This window comes from Thermobia domestica, chromosome 1 (genome assembly GCF_964235325.1).
Source record: "Thermobia domestica chromosome 1, izTheDome1.hap1.1, whole genome shotgun sequence".
Taxonomy (NCBI): domain Eukaryota; kingdom Metazoa; phylum Arthropoda; class Insecta; order Zygentoma; family Lepismatidae; genus Thermobia; species Thermobia domestica.
Genome location: NC_137454.1, coordinates 334,434,443 through 334,456,585, shown reverse-complemented (window position 1 = coordinate 334,456,585; position 22,143 = coordinate 334,434,443). Strand labels below are relative to the sequence as shown.

The 22,143-nt window shown below is 35.5% G+C and overlaps 1 protein-coding gene across 8 annotated transcripts in view; it reads left to right on the top strand.

The window, feature by feature from the left end:
* Nucleotides 1–22,143, top strand: part of Dys (Dystrophin) — a 1,830,839-nt gene that overhangs the window by 597,599 nt on the left and 1,211,097 nt on the right. For all 8 annotated transcript variants that reach the window (XM_081729421.1, XM_081729456.1, XM_081729463.1 and 5 more), the window contains one exon: nt 7,210–7,317. In XM_081729421.1, coding sequence (XP_081585547.1) covers nt 7,210–7,317 — 108 coding nt within the window. The remainder of the gene's footprint in view (nt 1–7,209; nt 7,318–22,143) is intronic.

Sequence of the window (22,143 nt, the reverse complement as noted above, 5' to 3'; positions counted from 1 at the left end):
TGCTGGAAGGTTTTACGTTAGTGAATGGAGGAAAATTTTACGATATCTGTTGTGCTAGGAGTTCCAGGTTCTGCTTTCCTTTCCAGTAGATGAACTAACTGATACTTGTCAGTTTATGCATCGATTCATCTGCATGCGCCAATGATAGTGGGATTCAAGTGAGAGAAAATTCAAGGATTTGTGCAAGATCTACTTTATTCATCATGGCTAAGAAACACATCCATCCAGATACTACATTCGTAAGCTTTACTTCTTAAATAGTCTCTCATGTTTCGGTACATTTTATTTTAACGTCGTCAGATGCAAAAGATGAATCTTATCTCGCTTTAGCAGCTTTTCGAATCTAGTACCGTCTCCCTCGCACTCCTTTTTAAATTTCAGTATGAGTTGCTTATCGTGATTCGTAATATTCAACAAGTAACTTTTTGTATCAGATGAAGCTGCCCTTCCAGTTCTGGTGCATCTACATCAAACGTTTCGGATATTACGGTAAACTGTAGCTCCCGTTCTATATAACGCACTACTGAAGTAGAAACTACTAAATCACAATCACAACCAATAATAATAATAGAAAAAAACACTAAGCTTTCCCCCCTTATTTTGAAATTTCCTACTTCTTCGACTTATTTATCATATTTCATCACAGCAGAAATATACAGTAGTTCAGCGTTGATTTGGTCCTCTTATCTTGTGATATAAATTTTTGTCAAATTTCGGGAGAGAGATAGATCCTGCCTTATTAACAGTTGCTTCCGATTATTTTGTCTTACACGCTACTGTAGTGATTAGCAACAGTTTCCGCATTCAATGTCACAAACGGTAGTCATATATTTGGTCTAGGAACTAATTCGTGCGGGTGGACAAGAGATGGCGCAACGAACGGAGCGTCCTACAGTTCCGTGTATCCACACATGTGTTGCAAACCCCTGTCATCGCGTATCGTTCGTAGTATAGGGCAGTGGATTAAAGCGTCAACAACACCAGTTTGTAGTTAAGTGAACATGGCGCAATTTGGCCTGATAAAGTGTTTTTGCGGGGTGTCCTGCTGCATTACTTTAACATGCAGAAAAGTGCGACTGAAAGTCATCGTATTTTGGTGGAAGTGTATGGTGACCATGCTCTAGCTGAGCGAACGTGTCAGAAGTGGTTTGCACGGTTTAGAAGTGGTGATTTCGGCTTGGCAGACCAAGAGCGAGCTGGACAGCCAAAAAAATTTCAAGACGAAGAATTGACAGCATTGCTCGAGCAGGATTCGTGTCAAACGCAGGAACAACTTGCAGCAGCATTAGGCGTTGATCAAACAACAGTCTCCAAACGCTTGAAAGCCATGGGAATGATTCAAAAGATGTCACATTGGGTTCCACATAAATTGAAAGACAGAGACGTTGAAAGACGAAAAACCATTTGTGAATTGCTGCTTCAACGACAGAGCAGAAAGGGGTTTCTGCATCGAATTATTACGGGTGATGAGAAGTGGATCCATTACGAGAACCCTAAACGAAAAAAGGCCTGGGTGAAACCAGGTGAACCAGGTCCATCACAACCAAAACGAGATATTCACTGTGCAAAGGTTATGCTGTGCATATGGTGGGATATGAAAGGTGTGGTGTACTATGAGCTGCTGCAACCGGGTGAAACTATGAATGGAGAACGTTATCGACGACAATTAATGCGTTTGAAGCAAGCTCTGGCCAGAACACGACCAGAATGGGAGAACAGACATGATAAACTTATTGTTCAACATGATAACGCTCGCCCACATGTCGCAAAACCGGTCATAACCTATTTAGAAAATGTCGGATGGGAAGTTTTACCCCACCCGCCGTATTCACCAGACGTTGCTCCTTCGGACTACTACTTGTTCGATTGCATGAACAACGATTTGATTGGACAGCGGTTTACTTCTTCAGAAGATATCGAAACATGGGTCTCTGACTGGATCGCTTCCAAGGATGAGGACTTCTTTCGCCACGGAATCCGTACATTGCCTGACAGATGGGCGAAAGTTGTGGCTAGCGATGGACAATATTTTTCTTAAGGTATTTATGTATTTTGTGTTTGTACTACAGCTTCAATGTGTGCGTACCAACCGCACGAATTAATTCCTAGACCAAATATATATCTTGTAATGGAAGTTTTGATGAAATTTGGGGCCGTACCCATTTAGGTAACTTCACCCTTGTCTTATTTGAGCATGATTTCTAATTTCTTTACCTACTTGATCATTTTATTTTATCACTACAGACACAATGCAATATTTCAGCGTTGGTTTGGTCCGTATATATTGTGACATAAATTTTGATCAAATCTGGGGGAGAGGGGGAGTATGACTTATTATCATACGCTTCCTATTAGTATTTCTTACTCGTTCCTGTAGGAATCGGCAATAATTTCTGCATCCAATGCTACAGAGCTAGTCATATATCTTATGACGTAAATTTTTGCCGAATTGAGAGCCAAAGATTACCAGTCTGATCAGTAAAACAAAGTCAATTTTCTTACTTTCGTTTGCTCTAGTGCTTATGAATAGGTCAAATTTTTTATACTTATGACGTGAGAAGCTTCGTATTTGTCCCCGGTCTATTTCTCTAGCTATATAATACATGATCTACACAATATACGAACGTATACAGTAGGGATGGTCAAATCATAATGCATCACTTTGTTCTTAAGGGTCTTCAATACGTTCTCCACCAGTTTTTCTTATTTTTCGTCCATTGTTTGATTTTTTAAATTAAAAATTAGTAGCAAATGAAATGAAAAAAAATTCAGTTTAACGTCCTACGATTATGCCCTTTAGGCTAATTAAAGCAATGTGAATGATGATGGAAGAATTGGTGGAATGAGAATGTGGAGGGAAACGGGAGTACCCCAAGAAACCCCAAGGACACGATATTATCCATCACAAACTTACTTGGCCAAGGATCGAACCAGAGACCGCACGTACAAAAATTAGTATCAACATCACGTGTATACTACGTGAAAAAGTTTGATTTGTAAGGCATGCTCTTTTCTCAATTAATATTGAAACCAAAAGCGGTAGTAGATTTCTACCATTTTTGGTCTTACTGGAGAGATTAGAGTGAAGATGAAATCTATTCTTAAAACGCTTAATTTATTGCAGGAAAGCGCTTCTCGCTATCTAGTATCGTTTTTACTCTAAGATGATCAACATTAAAACAGGAAGTGGTTGATTTTTGTCACTTCCGGTTTGAATAGAAGGTAGAGAGAGAGAGAGAGAACATGATGTATATTATTAGGACGCTAAATTGATTTCAAAAGAACAGCTTCTTGCTTTCGCTCTATGCAGATCAATACTGAAACCGGAAGTTGTAGTGGATTTGTGTCACTTCTGGTTTTAGTTGAGAGTTAGGAATGAAGATAAAATATATTCTAAGGACGGCTAATCAATTTCAAGGAACCACTTCTCGCTATCTATTATCGTTTTTGGTCTATCGTGATCAACGCAAAATCCGGAAATAGTTGACTTTTATCAGTTCTAGTTTGAATATCACCCCCATGAACAAACTCGGTTTTTAATCTTTTTACCTTCTACGTCCTAGTCAACATTGATTGTGTTCCATCAAATAGTTCTTGAGGTTTGTGGTCTCTCGGATGGACGATACAGAGACAGACATGATTTTGTCTTCCGGAGGGACGGACATACAAACATACATTATTTTGTCTTCCAGGCGGGCGGACACACAGGCAAACGAGGTAAATATATAAAGAAGTTTTGGTTTTCTTGGGAAACCAAATTATTTAAAAATAATGCCGAAAACAAAACATGGGACTATTGATGATTGAAAGAGAGTAACTTGGTCCGACGAATTATCTTTCTTCCTGTTTTCAATAACAGATCGGATTTATGTATGATTGACGTTCAAAGAGGTGTATGCTTCGGACACTCTACTTTATACCATTAAACATAGCACCCGTGTATGGTGTAATGGGCATCAATGTTCGTTGGTTCTGCTATTACTGTCAAAGTACACATTACTATCAGCGATTATGTGACCATTTTAGATGACCAGGTTCATCTTGTTGTACAGATGTTATTCCCTAACAATAATAGTCATTCAGGATGATAATGCACCAATACAAACAATCGTTCTGTTCAAGCGTGGTTTGAGGAATATCAGGGTGAACGATAACACTTTCGATGACCTATATAACCTCCGACTTAAACATTATTGAATGTCTGTGGTCAGTTTTAGAGGAGCGAGTCCGGCTGGGGTTTTCTTATTCATCATTGCTGACACATTGCTTAAAGAATGGTCTACTATTCTTCTGGAAACGATTCATGAGTTGTGTACCTATATTCCACGACGGGATGATGCAGTGCCGTACTAATGAGATAACTGTCTCTTGTTGAAATGTTTCTGTTATTTTGATGACAATTTGTACATAAACAAGCCTTAGCTCCACTAAAGTACCGCTTCTCATGAGATCAATGAAGTCAAGTAGTGCTGGATCTGGTCAGAGGAAAGGTGGGTGACCTTTCATACTTCGTCGGCATTGCGAGTGTCCATCCAGCGTCATGAGGACAGTTGGGGATATATTTAAAAAGTACGGATGCGCACGAGTCGAGACATGTCTCGAATGTCGTCTCGACTCGACCCGAAAACGAGACGAGATTCGAGTCAAAATACACTTTGTGGAATTCAAGACGAGTTGAGACAAACTTGTCTAATTTGTCAGATATGCTGCATATGTTTCAAATAAGAATGTTGCAAATTTTCTACATTTTTATTTATTTTTTTTTAAATAAATATTTTACCTCATATATTTTGTCTCATTTCGAAATTCGAGACGAGTCGAGACGTCATTTTCTCGAGACGAGTCGAGATAGTTTTAAATGTCGACTCGACTCATCTCAGGCGCATCCCTATTTAAAAGAAATAACAGATTCCGGTCTAGAAAGCCAGTATTTACGGGAAGGAGAACTGATGTGCTGACTATACATTACCCCAAAGGTATAAATGGCAGAAGGTGGCTAGTAGGTTCTGGCTTCCAAAGGGGCTGTTGCGCCAGAAGTTTAGTTTTAAAAAAAAAAAAAAATATATTTGTACATAAGAGATAGTCTTGTTTATCGATATCGTAGAATTAAAAGAAAGAAGAAAGAAAGAATCTGAATTTCCCTCCGATATAATTATAAGTTCTTTGTACATCAAAACACATATGAGAAGCTAAAAGCAGGGACAAACTAAGAAACTCTCTCTCTCTCTCTCTTTACGAAGTCCGCTAGTAGCACATAGAAAGCAGCAATTGCTTTTTGGTGGAAATATTTGATTCTCATGTGAATAGAGAATGGACGGAAAGTTCTCTATGTTCCAACCAAATCTCGTCACCTATGACCCACCACTAAAAGTTTTCCACTTCCTGTGTGAATTCGTCTGTGATAATCTGGAACTTGAGGAACAGTAAAAGTTTCGTCTTTGATGAATGCTCAAATAGCGTGCGCCCGATTAGATGAACTTCAGAGACTCACTCATAGTCTTGATTTTTGTCAAAGTTAGAACTGAATATTGAAGACGAAACTGTGTATTTGAAGATACTATAACTAGAAACTATTATGTGACTATGCGAACATATGACATATATTTTGTACATTAAAAGAAAAATCATATTTTACTTTTCTAATGTGCTCATTTACCCCATTGTACATCATTTGTATTATTCATATGACATGTTCTTTAGCTTACGGACCTGTTTTTATATACAGGATATGTTACTTTAACATTACCGCCTGCTTATTTCAAATTGAATTAACATTTCTGGAAATTTCTAGAAAACATTAATATTGTTTTCAGGGGAGACAAACAGAAACGTGTTAAAATTTAATAACACGTCGCCCACCCTACTTAACTTTAAATGTCTATATTGATCGTGTGATAACATTATTTGAAAGATATTTCTAATTAGTTGTCCACGAATATGTTAAGTTTCTCTGATTTTAATAAAAATATGCCTCGAGAAATAGAGCTCCATTTGCTTTGATAATTGTCATTCATTTCATTACCAGAAATTTTACCTCATTTATTTAAAAACCATGGTAGTTGTGTAAAATGGCTAGCAAACTATCAGTTTATACTTCTTCAACTTGAGAAAGTTGCTGATGGGTAATTTTCAGGGTTCTGAAGAAATCAGTTCTCCCTCTTCTTTTCCTAAGGTGGAGAGTTATAGGAAATCACTAATCAAATTAACCAATATCCAAATTACGCTTTGAAGTGACTCGGCTGGCTTACAATTTTACCTAACATGCACCTGACTACGGTTCTTGTGCAATTTTGTCAAATTGCCGGGTTAGGCCTGAAACCAGCCACAGAGGTTTGGGGTGATATGAATATGTTAGGGGGGCCAAGTCATCAAAAATTCTCTCACAAATATCTAAATTGTGTTTTTTGCATTGAGGCCTGGAGGGGCCACGAAAAGTTTATGGGGGCCTGGTCCCCCCAAGCCCCCCTCTAGTTGCGGGCCTGATGCCGGGTACATACACCAAATTTCGCGAATAAATTCAAAATTGGCCATTTTGATGGAGTTCACTAAGAGAAAAAAAGATAGTGACAATCGTAATTTTTTCTGACCCATCCAAAGGATCTAGGAATCTGCATACAGTGATCAATACAGATCTTCCATTATAGTTAGTATAGATATATGAGATAATTACAGATTGACTATATACGTTGTGCTTTAAAAAAAAAAAAAAAAAAAAGCTCAAACGGACCCATGTTGATTGCTGCAAAATTGGTCACAATCTATTCCAAGCAAACATGACTGTACTTTGTAAAGTTTTCACGGAAGAAAACGTAAATAATTGATACTTGGTGTTTCATTCATGTTCTATTTAAATTTAAGTTCATATGTTGATGTTTGGGAAAGTCATGGCTGTTCCCATTGTTTGAATCAGTTATAGCAAGTCAGACAGTGAAAAGAACCATGGGCTACGAACGTTAGCGTATTTGATTTAAAGCTAAACAAAACACGAACGAAATAAGGAAACAAAAAGTCGTAGGTATTTATTGAATGTGACTGATTTTGAACAGAAAGCTAACTTGACAGTTTCACTGTATCTATTAATATTTAAAAAGCTACTTAACATTGCGTAGCGTCTACCTACTGGGTAGTATTAGTGTTTTGTGCGGTAACTGTTACATATTAAGTATGTAATTTAGTAATTTTATTTTATTTTCTATTTTCTTCTCGTAGGCTGCAGTCTATGATCGTGAAACAGAAGTGAAAGAAGTAATGGAAAACTATACGAATCTTGAGAAAGAGTGCGAAGGAGCCAAGCAGCAAGTGTCTGTAGAATTACAGGTAAGTCTTTACTATACGTAGAGTACTATATCAATTGATTTCATTGAGGTAATATAAAGAACTAGATATGCCCTTCCCTATGTCGCAATATTGATTTCAGTGTGCTCTCGATTGTAGCGGTCGATTTCAAATATCCTCTCCCAAGATGGCGTATTCCGCAAGTTTCAGTCAGCTTCGCTGTATGTGAGAAGTTCGTAAATTTCACAGTAACCCGGCAAAATTTGCCAGTTAGTAACATTTTGGGCCTTGTACCTTTTAGAAAATACTGCACTTACTAATGCTACACATATGGTGGGCTAGTTATCTACACCTCTGCCATGTATTACTTGTCATGTTTTTCGACGCTCTGCTCTTGTAGTATTTAACTAAGCTTAATCCTCCAATGGTGCAGATGTAAGCGAAGTGGAAGTTAAGAAAATCTGTGGAAGGCAAACTTGGAACTTGGCCTAAAAATTACCGTAGATTTTGAACATTGCTACAACCCTTTACGTTATTCGCTCTATGCTTTACGACACTAAATCGAAAATTATTATTTTTAAAGGTAAATCGTAGCGCTTGTAATTTTTAACTAACAAATTACGCCAAAATAAAAATAATTATATACTACTTACAAAATATCAATTTTTAATTTAGTAGAACCGCCTGCTCAAGTGAACGTGAACTCATTTACAAATATACTTTTTTTTTTTTTTTTTTTTGGTACAGAATACCGATAAATAACGTGCGACTTGTATGAGAGATAAGCCTATTGTTCCTTTTAACAGTGAGTGAGGATTATTTTATGCAGTAATTGCCATCATTAGCAAATTTTAACGTAGGCAAAGTGGGCCTACTCCCTCCACAACCAAACAGCTGCCTTACCAAGGTGTCACCGAACACTTGTACGTTACATAATTTTGGCAAAATTTCCAACATATATTCTCTAGGTAGTTGCCTTTACGAACCTTTCGACAGTGTAAATAAAATGTATATGCCTATTCACCCAATGTTATTATAAGTACACAACTACATTATATTATTGACTGTTACAGGGTAAAACAAGAAAGAAAATAACTTGGTTTTGACATAGTATGAAATTCCAAAGAACGTTGATTTTTTTCGTCGTACAATTTTTCCTAGGAGCACAGACAATCAACAATAAAACAGACATAAATTACAATGGAGCCTTTCGTGAAAAACACCTCTTTATCCTCTCCCAATATGGCGGATCGATTCGATATATGCGAGTTCGATACTGTCAAAAACCCCGCATTAGGGCATCTCTAGTTGTTTATATTGTCTCAATGATTGGTTTGCATCATGTAAGCTTCTCAGTGTGAACTGTGAGGACCTATCTCATCATAGCTACGTCTCTGACAAATGCAGATTATTGGAAGTGTTTTTCTCCAAAGAACTTTCTGACCATATGACAGGTGTCTGGAATTACTGATTTTTGTAGATTTATTAGATGTTTTGTGTTTATCTGTTCCAGTTGCATCACAGTAATTTCAGGGACAATAGCTGTAGCTGAAATAATGATTGGTCGTATTGTACTTTCTGACATTTCCATATAGGCTATTTTTTATTTTGTCTGCCAGGTTTTTATACTTGCTAATTTTGGTACTAAATGTTGTACGTATGTTGTGAGTCAATAGCACTGCTACAGCTATGAGAGTTACTTTTTGGTTAATTTTATTGATAATAGTGATTTCGGATCTGTTTGTAAGTACTGTTACATTCGTTCTGATTTCTCGATCCCAGTAGAATTTGTATTTATCATTTCAAAGTACTGAATGTGGCTGATATTTGCAGTATGGCTTGATATCGATAATTAATTCCATGATATGTACGAGAAACTGGTTAATGGTTTTTGTAGCATTTTTGTGTCTTTTCAAATAGTGCGTGGGAGCCATTATGCTATATGGACCTGTTATGTTTTCAATTGTTTGTGATTCGTCTCCACATTTTCGGCATTTTTCATCCGTTGTTTCTTGCTTTATGTGTATTTCCATCAGTTTCGCGTTGGTATCACTCTGTCCTGGATAGTGTTGTAAAAAAACGGTTTTTTTTTTTCTGTGAAGTTTTTTTTCAATAAAAAACATCGTTCTTTTTCATGTTTTTTTTTTCAAAAGTCTGTTTTTTTTCTGGTAACTATTATTTATTGATTTATGTTGCAGATTATTGAAATAATCAACAGAACTTGAGTCGAAGCCCTCGTAACTTACAAATCGTTTGTTTCTTCGAACCTATACGAGCAAAATTGTGTGATTATTCCTTTCGGTCCCAGGCCATTTTTGGCGTTTTCCTAGATTTCCAGTTAGTGACTTATTGCTCAAAAACTATTCATTCGATTGATGTGGTTAAGGCCTTGTTTTTAAGAAAATGGATGTGGCTATTTTTTGGTGTAAGTTGCATTGCAGTATTACCAACGAGTGGGAAATTATTGAGGGAAATGTAGGGGTGAAAATTTACAAAAAATCCCTAACCGAATTTCAATTTTTTTTTGTATGTAGCACCACTGCTGCTATATGGGTTCAAGTAACCTAAAGAAATCTTTGGTGTGTTGACAAGGTACAGTGAAATCCTGAAGTCGCTGGCTTCCATTCATAGAGGGAAGAAAAAATTCTGTCATACACATGAAATTTTGACACTTTTTACGCCTAAGAGGCAAAAATCAAATATGCCGGGGTACAGCTTCTCTAATTATCCTATTGAAACTTTTTATAGTGCGTTCTGTAGGGCAAAGAGGAAGCTTTCAGGTAGTGGTACGTTTGTTTCAATGTAACCAGTAAGAGGGTAATAATAGAGGGGAAAAGGGAAATTTTCCGAATTTTTCACCTAATAGCGGGAATTAATTGTTTTGGCTGGAAACGCTGCCACCAGACAGACAAAAACTATCTGAAAATAAACCGTAGTACTCCAAGAATATATCCTACAAGTATCATGGCGATATATAAGAAAGTAAGCATGAAATTAAAAAAAAAATCTCATTCTACCTCAGAAATTCACCATTTTCTTACCATTTCCAGAACATGGTTTATTATAAACCTCAACTGTACTTCCCCTAATTATTCTAGTGAAACTTTCTATGGTGCGCTGTGTAGGCTAAGGATGAGTCTGTTAGACACTGGTACATTTGTTTGAATGTAGCCAACAAGAAGGAAATAATAGAAATAAAAAAGGGAATTTTTCCCAAAATTTGCCCCTAAAATCTGGAATTAAAATTTTTTGTAGCTGGCAACACTACTATCAGACACACACAAACTATCTTAAAATAAGCTTTGGTATCCCTCTAATATATCCTACAAGTTTTGTGATGATATCTAATAAAGTAAGCATGTCAATAAAAATATCTCATTCTACCTTAAGAAAAATCACAGTTATCTTTCCAATTAGAGAACAAGGTCCACTGTAAACCTCAACTGTACTTCCCTTAATTATCCTATTGAAACTTTCTATAGTGCGTTGTGTAGAGCAAAGAATAGACTTCCGGATACTGGTACGTTTGTTCCGATATAGCCAACAAGAGGGAAATAATAGAGACAAAACATATATTTTTTTCAAAATTTCCCCTAAAATCTGGAATTAAAATATTTTGTAGCTGGCAGCACTGCAACCAGACAGACGAAAACTATCTTAAATTAAACATTAGCACACCACTAATATATCCTACAAGTATTATGGCGATATTTAAGGAACAAAGCTTCTAATTACCAAAAAGATATTACGGTAAACAGAAAAGTAAGGAAAAACTAGAAAAATCAAGGGCTAGAACCTAAATACGAATTTTACGTGCGTCCCCTAATTATCCCATTGTAACGATCTGTACTTTCGTTTGTTAAGTAAGGACAAATGTTCGATTGGCGTAAGTTGACTTGCACTCGAAAGAAAAGGTACGGATTTATAAACAAAAATTTCTAATTTTTTGCCCAAATATAGGAGAATTGTAATTTCCCTAATTGGTAACACTGCGCGCAGGCCCGTCCAATTGATGTCAATAGTTAGGTATCCATCCGAGGTATCTACCTGGAAAGTCTTAAGGATATCTTTCTACAACGAAGGAAGCTACAAGGGAAAAAAAAGGTAAAGGAAATTCGAAATTAGAAAATTCTCGAATTTTTTACTGGGGTGAAATTTGAGAAGGAAATTCGACACCAGAAGAAAAAGAAATTAATATGATAAACTATAGTCCAACCACATTTTGCAAGAACAATATCCCGATATCTTAATTAGTGTCCACACTGGAGCGGATTAAACAAGTGACACACCTGTGTGTGCCATTTTGGTCACCTGGGCCACCGAGTACACATTTGATTACATTTTTTTGACTACTAACTTGTGTTGTTGTTGTAGTTATAGTCTCGACTAATAATAATATCGTTATAAACAATAACTTTATAGGGAAAATTTTCTCTCCTTTTTACATCTTAGTTCCAACACTGTTGGTGAGAAATGTAGAGTGTTTCAAAATAAATTTTGGGGTTTTAAGTCTTCGTAGTACTTACTACATTTTACGTACAATTATGAGCAATGCATCAAGTAAAAGAGCACCTCAAACAGTCTTTACTACAAGTGTTCAATGTGAGATTCATTCATCACATGGCACACATCTAGTCGATAGGCGAGAAAGGCCCATAAACTTTCCGCCATATGGCACAAAACACATTCAATTTAGGGGAGTTTCGTTTATAATTGTAAGTTAATTGTAATAGATACTACAAAGTTTCAAAACCCTAATATTAATTTTGAAACACCCTGCATTACTTCAAATTGAGTCGGGGGCCGCGGTGGCTCAGTGGTAGAGCGTTCACCTCTGGTGCTTGGGGTCTCGGGTTCGATCCCAGCCCCCGCCAAGTGAACTTTGTGGTGGACAAACATCGTGTGCGTGGGTTTTCTCGGGGTTCTCCCGTTTCCTCCCACTTTCTTCATTCCACCATTTCATTCATTACTCATCATCACCGTCTCCTTTAGCCTCACCGGCATAACCGTGGGACGTAAAACTCAAAGATTTCATTTCATTTTTCAAATTGAGTCATCCTATATTCAGGTCCTAGTCAATTTGTCGCCTCGTGCAATGGCATAATTTGCCGCCTCCCCCTTTCTCCAGAAAGAACAAATCTTAGAAGTCATGATTTTAAGTATGCTACTCCAGCATGAACAACAAAGGTGAGGGTAAGTGCAGTCGCACTCAGAAAGGCTTAAATACTTACTAAAAATGCAATTCCGTTGTGTATGTTTCTTTTTCTTTAAATGTGAATCTATTATGATAGTGAAAGATAAAGCAAACACACCTGCAGAGGATAGATGGTAATCCTTTTTATAGAATTCACTATCGAGCTTCAATCTCAATGTATCAGTTTGCAATTCCAGTGCAACTAGATCTTTTATCTTTATTTCTTGATTTTTCTTCTACATCTCCTAACATTTTAAAAAAAAACTTGTTTCTATCCTCAATGATAAGGAACTTGCTTCTGACAAAAACAAGACTACTTTCATATCAAAACTGTGATAACATACGAAATGGAACAGATATTCACTACTATTCGGGAATTGAATTCTTGCATTTGACAACAATCAAGCAATTTGTGCTCGGATTTATTCGACCATTTGCTTTAGCATTGTTCATGTGGTCTTAAACTAATGCAACCTAAACATAATTTATGAATGTATTATTCAAATAGAAGGTCAGCTTAGTAAATGTAACTACCATCATCATGAAGTATGTTTCCAACAAGAAATATATAATTTAAATAATATACTTATGACAGATTTTGCCGGACCATCCAAGCTTGCCGTTCCACGCAAATGCACGTGTTGCATATATACAGTGGCGTATTTAGGAGGGCTTCCCGGCTTAAGCCCCCCCCCCCGAAATCTTACTTACTATAGTAAAGTATATGAAATATCTTGCAGAATTTTCACATTTTTAGGCAAACCCCTTCCCCCCGAAAGTTAGCAAAGCCCCTCCCGAAACAAAATCGTAAATACACCACTGCATATATGGTAGAGCCGGCTCTGCATATCATATATATCTAATCGACAAATTATTTATATATGACATTTAGAAAAATACTATTAGGCAAATTAGTATTAGTTTTTACCTTTAGACAAGCTATTGGAATTTTATACTGTTCGTGACATTATTTTCGTACTTATTAAAGGCCTGCTTTCACGAAAAAACAAAATTTCATTTCTACTTTTATTTCTTAGTTGATATTGATGAAAACTGCTGAAACCCGAATTGTTAATAGGTATGGTATTCATGTAAATTGTAAAATATTTGTAGCGTATCAGTATCTAGCATTTAAAATTTATGTTGCATTTTACGGTGATTATACCTACATAAAAATATTTCATACTTAAATAGACGTAAGATGCATTACAAATGACTATTTGAAAAAAAAAAAACGAAATTTAGAAAAAAAACGAGAGGCAATGTTTTTTTTTCTAAAAAAAACGTACAATTCTGAAAAAATACGAACCGTTTCTTTTCTATTTACAACACTAGTCCTGGATTACTATCTTATGTCCTACTGTTTCAGAAAAGATTCCAGTTTTCTCAAGCCAGTCATTTCATTGTCGTTTTTCCGTATTACAGTCTTCTACGTGATCCTTAAAGATCTTCATTTGCTGTGCTTTGTTTCATCTGATTCATAGTTTATGGTGAACTTTATCATGGCTAGATGGAGTAATGGTAGCTTTTATGTCTGCATCCCATATTACATAAAATAGACGATTAGTTTTTTTCTGTTGGCGAAATATTAGCGAAAGTGTTCAGTCTGCTTTTGGTGAATTTTGGGGTATACAATAGCATTGTCTTCTTTTGTGGTGAGTGTCACTTGCTCTATTGGAGCTTTTTGATATTTCATTCTAAATTCTGTGATTAAAGTCGGAACATTTCTGTTAAATTAATTAAACCAGTTCTGTATATGTGGCTCACGTCAGCCAAATGAATATGTTTTGAGGGGTACTGCAAATCTGTTAATGGTTTTGTCAACGTTAGTAAGCTGAATTCTGACAAGAAACCCCTTAAGTACGAGGTCGGAAGTGCAATCTCTAGTAAGACTCATTTGAAAGTGTAGTGTAAACAATGATGACAGGAAAAATATTAGCTGCTAATGACTCACCATGTGCATCAGGAGGGCGACAGAAGATACGTGTCCGGGAGGTGCAGAGATCAGCCTTCAATGGGATATATGTGTTACACTTCACAAAATGGGCATCATCGACATTCACGAAATGTTCAAAACAAACCATTAACTTGCACCATGAACACCGAATGAAAACTGACGCGACACAGTAATCAGAAATGTTCGCACCATCAAGATCAAAGGCGAATTTCTTGGGAGTTACAAACTGTTTAGGACGTTCAGCTAGGTATCTACTTTTAAAGAATACATATAGAATCAATTGATATAACGGGGAGACGCAAACTGATGGAATGTGATGGCACCTGTTATACCAATATGATTCTATATGCATTCTTTAAGTTTTTATTATGCTAGTTGTTGTTGTTATTATTATTATTATTATTATTATTATTATTATTATTATTATTATTATTATTATTATTATTATTATTATTATTATTATTATTATAGCTTCGTGGGCTATAATGTCAGAGGATAATAATAGATCTAGAACACTTCTAGAAGGAATATCCAGTAGATTCTCGCTAATCCGACCCTCAAGAATCCGATTCCATATCTGACGTCTGCCGCATAACGTTACAACAATCGACAATTGTACTTGTTAATACTGTAGCTTCGGGAAAATACATATAGTACTATTCGATTCATGAATAATTTCGAATAATTGTTAGAATATTGAAAGAGAATATTTGAATAACAGCAGAAGAAAACATTCAATTAACGAATAGTTATTCGAATAATTGTTCGAATATTGAAAACAAGTATTCGGATATTCGAGTAATCAGAGGAAAATATTCAGATAAACAGATAAAAAAACAGATTAAAAAAAACACGGAAATATTAAGTTAGGCTTGTAATACGATGCAATTTTGGACAGTATACGTTGTAGTTTAGAAACACAATGATAGTTATAACGTCAGAATAATATAATAACGTTATCCAATAACGAAAATTGGCAAATTCTTTAAATGTTCTTCTCGTCAAAGAAACCGCCTGTCGCCGTTATCACTCGTTTGGAAAATCGGGGCATGCGGCTTCCCATTTTTTGAAGATTTTCATCCGAATTATTATTCCAGGCGTTCTGCAGAATATCAAAAACATCATCAGCAGATGTTGGACAGTCTTTTCGTCCACTTCTGCCAAGCTCTTCTCAGAGAAGTTCGATGGGGTTAAGATCTCGAGACTGGGGAGGGCATTCCATGATACAAATATCTCCTTTGGTTTTGTTTCTTCTTAAAATAATTAGAACAAAGTCCTTCGGATCAGTATCGTGCAGAAAAGTGATTCTGCGACCAATCAAATCAAATCCTGAGGGAATAGTATGACTGCTTAAAATGGAATAATAACCAGTTTTGTCCAGATTTCTTTTTGTATTCTGTGAACACAACCAACTCCACAATTTGCGAAACACCTCGAAAGTATCACAGAACCTACTCCATGTTTAATAATCGGGGTTACATAGTTAGGACGCATCTTTTTTGTAACAGATCTTCGAACATAAACTCGGTGTCGTTGTCCAAACACTTGAAATTTTGACTCATCCGTCCATAATACACGTTTCTACTGCTTTGTTGTCCAATTTTTGTTTTTCGAGGTCGATTAGAGCCTCTGTTACTTGTTTCCACTGAACTATTAACTCTTTCTGCACATCAACTATTACCCAGAGTGCAGCTACTCTCAAATGTCAATTCACAATAATAACTGAAATGTTTGTAGGTTGACTATGATTAAATTCTGATTGGAGTTCCGCTGCAGTTAGTTTCAAATTTCTTTTGCTAAACAATACAATAATATGATCTTTCGTACGTAACGTAATACGAGATCTTCCAGTTTGATTTTAGCCACGTTCTTTCGTCTTCGCTGAAAACACTTGATGGAGTCACCAAAAGTAGATGGAGTCTATTTCAGTTTGAAAGGTATTTGACGAATAGGAAAGCCCACATTATGACGCGCAATGATTCCAACGTGTGCCTCTTCACTTAATATCTTACCTCTGTCCGTGATTTCTAACAATAACAGCAACAACCCTCAGAAGAGGCAAAAAAATCCACACAAACATTGTTTAAAACGTCACTGTACTCTATCTTATAATATTGTTCACTAATGATGTAAACTTCTGACATTATTTGTGTCTGATAAGGCCTGTATACAAAGGAATTATAATCCAGGGGTAACTATAAAAATGAATTAACTGCTAACGTTTGACCGTACTTCGATCAGGCAAAGGTATTGCATGATCCTGATCACGCTATTTTTATCGCCGACTTTACAATAATTCAATAATCTTTCTATTTTACTACATGTAAATATGTTACAAAAACGAAAAACGTGTGTTATCCTCCTGAGACATTATAGAGACTTAAACAAACAAAATATTTCGAATTTGTGGCTTTCCCTGTTGAATATAAATTGATTAACTCATATAAAAATGTAACTTGAATCGCCTGTCCGGAAACTTTTGACCGGCAGTATATATATATATATATATATATATATATATATATATATATATATATATATATATATGAGATAGTAGATGAATATGTAGATAGATAGATATAATTCTGTTAGGAAATAAACCATACAAGGTACCCAACAACAATTTTTTTTTACTGGATACTACAGCTGGCAAGTAGCAACCTACACAGCATCCAATACAAGGTGGTGTGATGAAGTTAGTATTATTGCGAACATATTAGAAACGAATTGTCCAAGATGGTGGTTGTCAAAATGTATTGGAAAGACTTTTATCCAACAATGGATCGACAATTATTGATAATGGTATATATGTGTTTCAAATATAAATAATGCTCACCATTTTACTCATATGATCCCATTTCTCATTCTTGATACCAGATCATTTGAGATAAAGGAGTAAACTCTTATATCTTGTTCTAAGGAATCATATGTTTAACCCAGTAGCCATAAGAATTTCTAGAAACAAAGACACTTAAAATAAAATTTACCGTTCCCCACCCCGCCATTAATCTTGTATGTACAGAGCAAAGCAAGGTTCTCTAAATAGGCCAGTTGTTTTTGGCTGTGAAAAATGTTTACTTAACAAGCTCTCCCTTCCAGCTACGGGTGTATGTGTGTGTGAATTTATGGGTGAATATAACAAACGGTTCTGCGAACTCAAAATATTTTAACAACCGGTTCTAGCGAACCGGTGTGAACCGGCTGAATAGCACCATTGTATATTAGTGTTTGTCAACGCCTCTTCCGTGAAAACAGTGTCTTTTCGACTCGTGTTCATTAACTATTATTTGCTTTATTTCATGTCTACTATCATTTCGTCCAGTTTGTCAGTTTATTATAGTACCACCCTGTATAAGGCTTTTACATAAAAAAGTACATATATCGAGATCTGAAAACATCAGCAAATTCTTGAGCTTTTTATTATTGAGAAAGTAAAGGAATATTATTTGTACACTGTTCACGATAGAAAAATAAATGCAATCGTAACAGGAAAAAAGAAAAGGAGGAGACCATAAATATTTGATTAGATTATCGAAAGGTTGTGAAATTATATTTTCTACTCTTAACCTGCCTGCGTTACATCTAAAAAAAATCCTCCGTATATAAATTACGTCAGGGTAGATTGACTTTTTTAATATTATTTTTTTCTTTTTTCTTAGAAAATAAGAAAAAAGAAAGAAGATAGGAAAAGGATAAAATAGTGTGTGTGGCAATGTAGCAAATGAGATAAGGAAGAAAAAAAGGGAAAAAAAGGAAATTAAATTGAATTTTTTCCCTCAGTATTTTTTTGGGTTATATTTTTCGTGATTTTCTTCTAAGGCGTAGATTAATGTTTCTTTTCCTTTGACTTTTACACACACACACACACACACACACACACATCGGGTAACTGTTGCTTCTTATTGAAACTTATTTTCCATTAGCGAGAGAAGGTATTTCGTTTGCATTTAAATAAAGTTGTTTGATGCGATTCAAAGGATTAAAAAAAAAAAAAAAATGTATAGGGCAGGGTTACCATCAACAGTTTCCTGAGAAGTCTGGAACCTTTTTGTGTTACTGTCGATGGCGTCATTTGATTTGCTTTCAGCATTGCATATCTAAGTTGTTTTTTTTTTTTTTTTTAAATATAATAGTAAAGCCTGCTTTTTAAAAAATGTAGCTCTAGAAAGAGAAACAAATTTACAGCATGAGTTGTAAAGGCACAGAGATGTAGCAAATCAGTTTATATTAAAGGTTTACAGAATTTCTGCATAAGGCACAGATTTTCCTTACTGTATAGGCCAAGACGCGATACTTTATATAGAAAATACTCCGATCTGATCATTCAGAAATTAACTTCTAGTATCAGAATCATTATTAGTAATATAGGGCTATTCAAAAAGAATGGTGCAAAACTAAAGCGTATTTATGTTGTACCGGAATGACACACAAAAGCAAAATTGATCGGAACGAAGAAAGAAGGGTTGTTTATACGTTATGCAAAAGCCGCTAAAGATATTAGTTGTTGTGTATACAGTCCTCAGGGCAAATGGCAACCACGAAAAGAAGAGCGTGTGTGTTCTAGGGTTACAAGATCTTATGTTTTCCCCGTAAGTTTTAATTTTTTCAGGAACGTTTTCGTTATTATACGATTTTATTTTTTCCATACAACAATTTCCTCCGTTTTTTGAATAAATAAAAAATAACAGTCCTGTACATTTCGAATTTTTTATAAGTTAGTGCAAAAAAATAATTCAAGGAATTAATTTCTCCTCCAATGTTTAACAGTACAACCCACCGATGTAATTTAGTATTCAGAGAGTCTTATCTCCTATCAAACCGGCACTACAGCGTTATTTTTAAGAATAATTTCGTTTTAACATCTTAGTCTTCGTTTGTCAACACCGTCTCAATCATATCGCAGTTCTGATCGATCTTGGTATGCTGATGTTAGGAACAGAAGCTACTGTGAACTAATAAAAGCAGAATATGCTGATGTCAGGAACAGAAGTTAATGTGAACTAATAAAAGCAGAATGTACTGATGTCAGGAACAGAAGCTACTGTGAACTAATAAAAGCAGAATATACTGATGTCAGGAACAGAAGCTACTGTGAACTAATAAAAGCAGAAAATACTGATATCAGGAACAGAAGCTACTGTGAACTAATAAAAGCAGAATATACTGATGTCAGAAACGGAAGCTACTGTGAACTAATAAAAGCAGAAAATACTGATGTCAGGAACGGAAGGTATTGTGAACTAATAAAAGCAGAATATACTGATGTCAGGAATAGAAGCTACTGTGAACTAATAAAAGCTGATCTTCAAGTGTTACAATTTTCGATATGTCTTACATACTGGCGTGTGGCAGAAATTTGCTAGTCTATTTTCTGTACATTCTAAAAACATGTAGCAGTTGCTGACAAGCTAATCCATAATCAGTTAATCTAAGCTACCACAATGTTTTTTTAAGTAGGTGATCTTAAATTCTCGAAATAGTTACACAAGTGAACTTAACGTAATTAGTGCTTTGGCCAATTTTGTTTTATTAATACATGTTGAACATTTTCAAAGCTATAATGAACAAATTAGCATTTGTTCGTAATTTCCTCTATTTTGAAGAATCTATTCACTCGTTATGATTCCTGATATCCTGTTCATGTTTGCCCAGCAAACAAAACGTTATCAATGGAACGCTTCATAATGCCTACGAACGCGCTCATTGTGTTGCTGATCGCTTGTTTTCTTTTATTATTCATCAACCATAGAGTCAATCCTGGATTTTGCAACTGTTCTTTTCTTTATAATTACCTCCTGCAGATGACATTATGAAAGACTTTTTTTTTTTTGAAAAAAAAAAAAAAGCTTTGCCTACATTCATATTATTGCCACATATTCTTAGCATTTGAAAAAGTAAACAAGGCCAACAATCAGTCGCATAGGCAGAATTTCATATCATAGGACAAGGGTAATTTTTGTATATAAATCGTAATACGGTAAATATTTTCCTGTAATATCCTTAATACTTTCCGTAATATAATTTTCCTAAATATCTTACTGAAGAGGGGTTTAAACAACCCCCGATCCATCTTGCCCACGCCACTGCTTACAATATAATTTGTTTGTAAAAGAACAATCATGTAACCATGAATTATTGGAATATAAATTAATATTAAAATGTCAAACCTTGCTTTCACTTAATATATATATTAAGTTGAGGAGTTTGTCGTCGACAGTCCTGCACAGTTAGTTTTTTTTTTCTTTTTTTTTAAATTTTAATACTCGAGAAGCAAAAGAGATTGACAAATATCACAAATTATACAATCACACTTACCTCTAGCTTTCATCTCTCTCTTTATCCAAGAGGCTTCTCGCTTCCACTGCAGTAATCAGAAACTGAAATAAAAATGAAATCTTTTTAAGTTTTACGTCCCACACTTATGCCGGTTAGGCTAAAGAAGACGGTGATGATGAGAGATGAGTGAAATGGTGGAATGAAGAAAGTGGGAAGAAACGGGAGAACCCCGAGAAAACCCACGAGCACGTAATCAGAAACTGCTACTACATATCTTCTTCCCAGACACTGGATAAGACTCAAGTATAACACTTCACTACTAAAAACTGAATATCGCAGTAACTGGATATATCAGTACATTTTTTAAAAATAATTTTGACTAATTTTAGTATTTTTTTCCAGAGTAAGATTTTCTCAGAACAAATGATTCATTCAATATTGTCAGGTTATTCATGAAATATATATTTGCGAAATATAAACAAAACATTGAGATATGTCAATGGAACAAAATCGCCTGAGTCATTTTTGAGAAAATCATCCAGAAAAAAAATTATCCCCAAGAATAAACCACCCCTTCGCGGATTTTTTCCCAAGAAATGACTTGTGGGCTTTTTGAAAAATTCATTTATGAAATACAAACAAAATCGATAGAGCCATTTTTGAGAAAAAAACAATTTTTATTTTCATCCTTGAGTAAACTATCCTTATTTTTAGGAGTAGATAGGAAATTCGAAAAATCCCTTTGGGGAATCACATAAAAATCTAAAGTTTAAAATTTGGTTGAGATATGTTGAACGATATGGCCTCTATGTGAGTGTACATTAGGACGAACAAACAGACAAATGTCGAAAAATATGTTTTCGGTTCCTATGGGTCATAAAACAGGGCTCTTGGTCATACAGCAAATGTGAGAGCGCGATCTCGAATTCATTTTTTTTTTTACGATCACCATATTCTCTTTAAAGGACTCCGCATTCTAGTAGTTACAGTATTGAACTCGTGTCCACGTGGTCCTGGGTTCGATTCTCGGCCTAGGGTACCCCAATTTTCTTCGTCCACCCAGCGTCATGAAGCAAAGTGGGGAGTCCCGTGAATTAAATAAAGCTCCAGGTTCACAAAGCTCCCGATATATCTGTTATACGCAGAGTGGCGCAACGTACTGGCCACGTATTCGCCGTTAGATTGGGCGTAGTTCCATCAATCGTAAACAGATGGCGTTGGACAGAGTTCAAGTCCGCGAAGGACTATTACGACGGTAGTTAGTGGTTAAAGTAGGATATTTTTTAAATATACTAAAAATACACAATATTAAGTAGCAGATTGTTTGTTTGATATATCCTAACAGTGACAAACGTACCGGTACTCCTAACAGTAATACATATGTTCGTAACAATCACATATACCCCTAACAGTGACATATGTAATTCTAAGTGATGCACAT